The sequence below is a fragment of the Triticum dicoccoides genome, chromosome 6B (genome assembly GCF_002162155.2).
Source record: "Triticum dicoccoides isolate Atlit2015 ecotype Zavitan chromosome 6B, WEW_v2.0, whole genome shotgun sequence".
NCBI classification, from domain to species: domain Eukaryota; kingdom Viridiplantae; phylum Streptophyta; class Magnoliopsida; order Poales; family Poaceae; genus Triticum; species Triticum dicoccoides.
Genome location: NC_041391.1, coordinates 137,026,025 through 137,026,930, shown reverse-complemented (window position 1 = coordinate 137,026,930; position 906 = coordinate 137,026,025). Strand labels below are relative to the sequence as shown.

At 41.6% G+C, this 906-nt stretch overlaps 1 protein-coding gene across 1 annotated transcript in view; it reads right to left on the bottom strand.

Annotated features, from left to right (window-relative positions):
* LOC119320895 (ATP synthase subunit beta, chloroplastic-like) overlaps nucleotides 1-903 on the bottom strand; it is a gene marked incomplete at its 5' end in the record, with an annotated part of 7,852 nt that extends 6,949 nt beyond the window's left edge. Inside the window, one exon of the mRNA XM_037594805.1 lies at nucleotides 3-903. Within this exon, the coding sequence (XP_037450702.1) occupies nucleotides 3-903 (901 nt within the window). The remainder of the gene's footprint in view (nucleotides 1-2) is intronic.
* Between the last annotated feature and the right edge of the window lie 3 nt (nucleotides 904-906).

Here is a 906-nt window from a genome sequence, read left to right as displayed (position 1 = left end):
GCCAAGAATTGCAATAATGTCCTGAAGTTCTTTGTAACGTTGTAAAGTTTCCTTAACTCTTTGCGCAGTTTCATAATGTTCGTTGCCAACGATCCGAGGCTGTAACATAGTCGAGGTTGAATCTAAAGGATCTACTGCTGGATAAATACCCTTGGAAGCTAATCCTCTGGAAAGTACGGTAGTAGCATCCAAATGTGCAAATGTTGTGGCAGGGGCAGGGTCGGTCAAATCGTCTGCAGGTACATAAACTGCTTGAATCGAAGTTATAGATCCCTTTTTAGTAGAAGCAATTCTTTCTTGCAAAGAACCCATTTCTGTACTAAGAGTAGGTTGATAACCCACTGCGGAGGGCATTCTCCCTAATAAAGCGGATACCTCTGATCCTGCTTGAACAAAACGAAAGATATTATCGATAAATAAAAGCACGTCTTGCTTATTAACATCTCGGAAATATTCTGCCATAGTTAGGGCAGTTAAACCAACTCTCATACGAGCTCCCGGTGGTTCATTCATTTGGCCATAGACTAGAGCTACCTTTGATTCCTCAATATTTTTTTCATTAATTACTCCGGATTCCTTCATTTCCATATAAAGATCATTTCCTTCACGAGTCCGTTCCCCTACTCCACCGAATACGGATACGCCCCCATGAGCTTTAGCAATGTTATTGATTAATTCCATGATCAGTACTGTTTTACCTACTCCAGCCCCCCCAAATAGTCCTATTTTTCCTCCACGTCGATAAGGAGCTAAAAGATCGACGACCTTAATACCTGTTTCAAAGATGGATAATTTCGTATCTAACTCGATAAAGGCAGGCGCAGATCTATGAATAGGGAACGTTGCACTACTATCTACAGGACCCAAATTGTCAACAGGCTCCCCAAGAACGTTGAAAATTCGTCC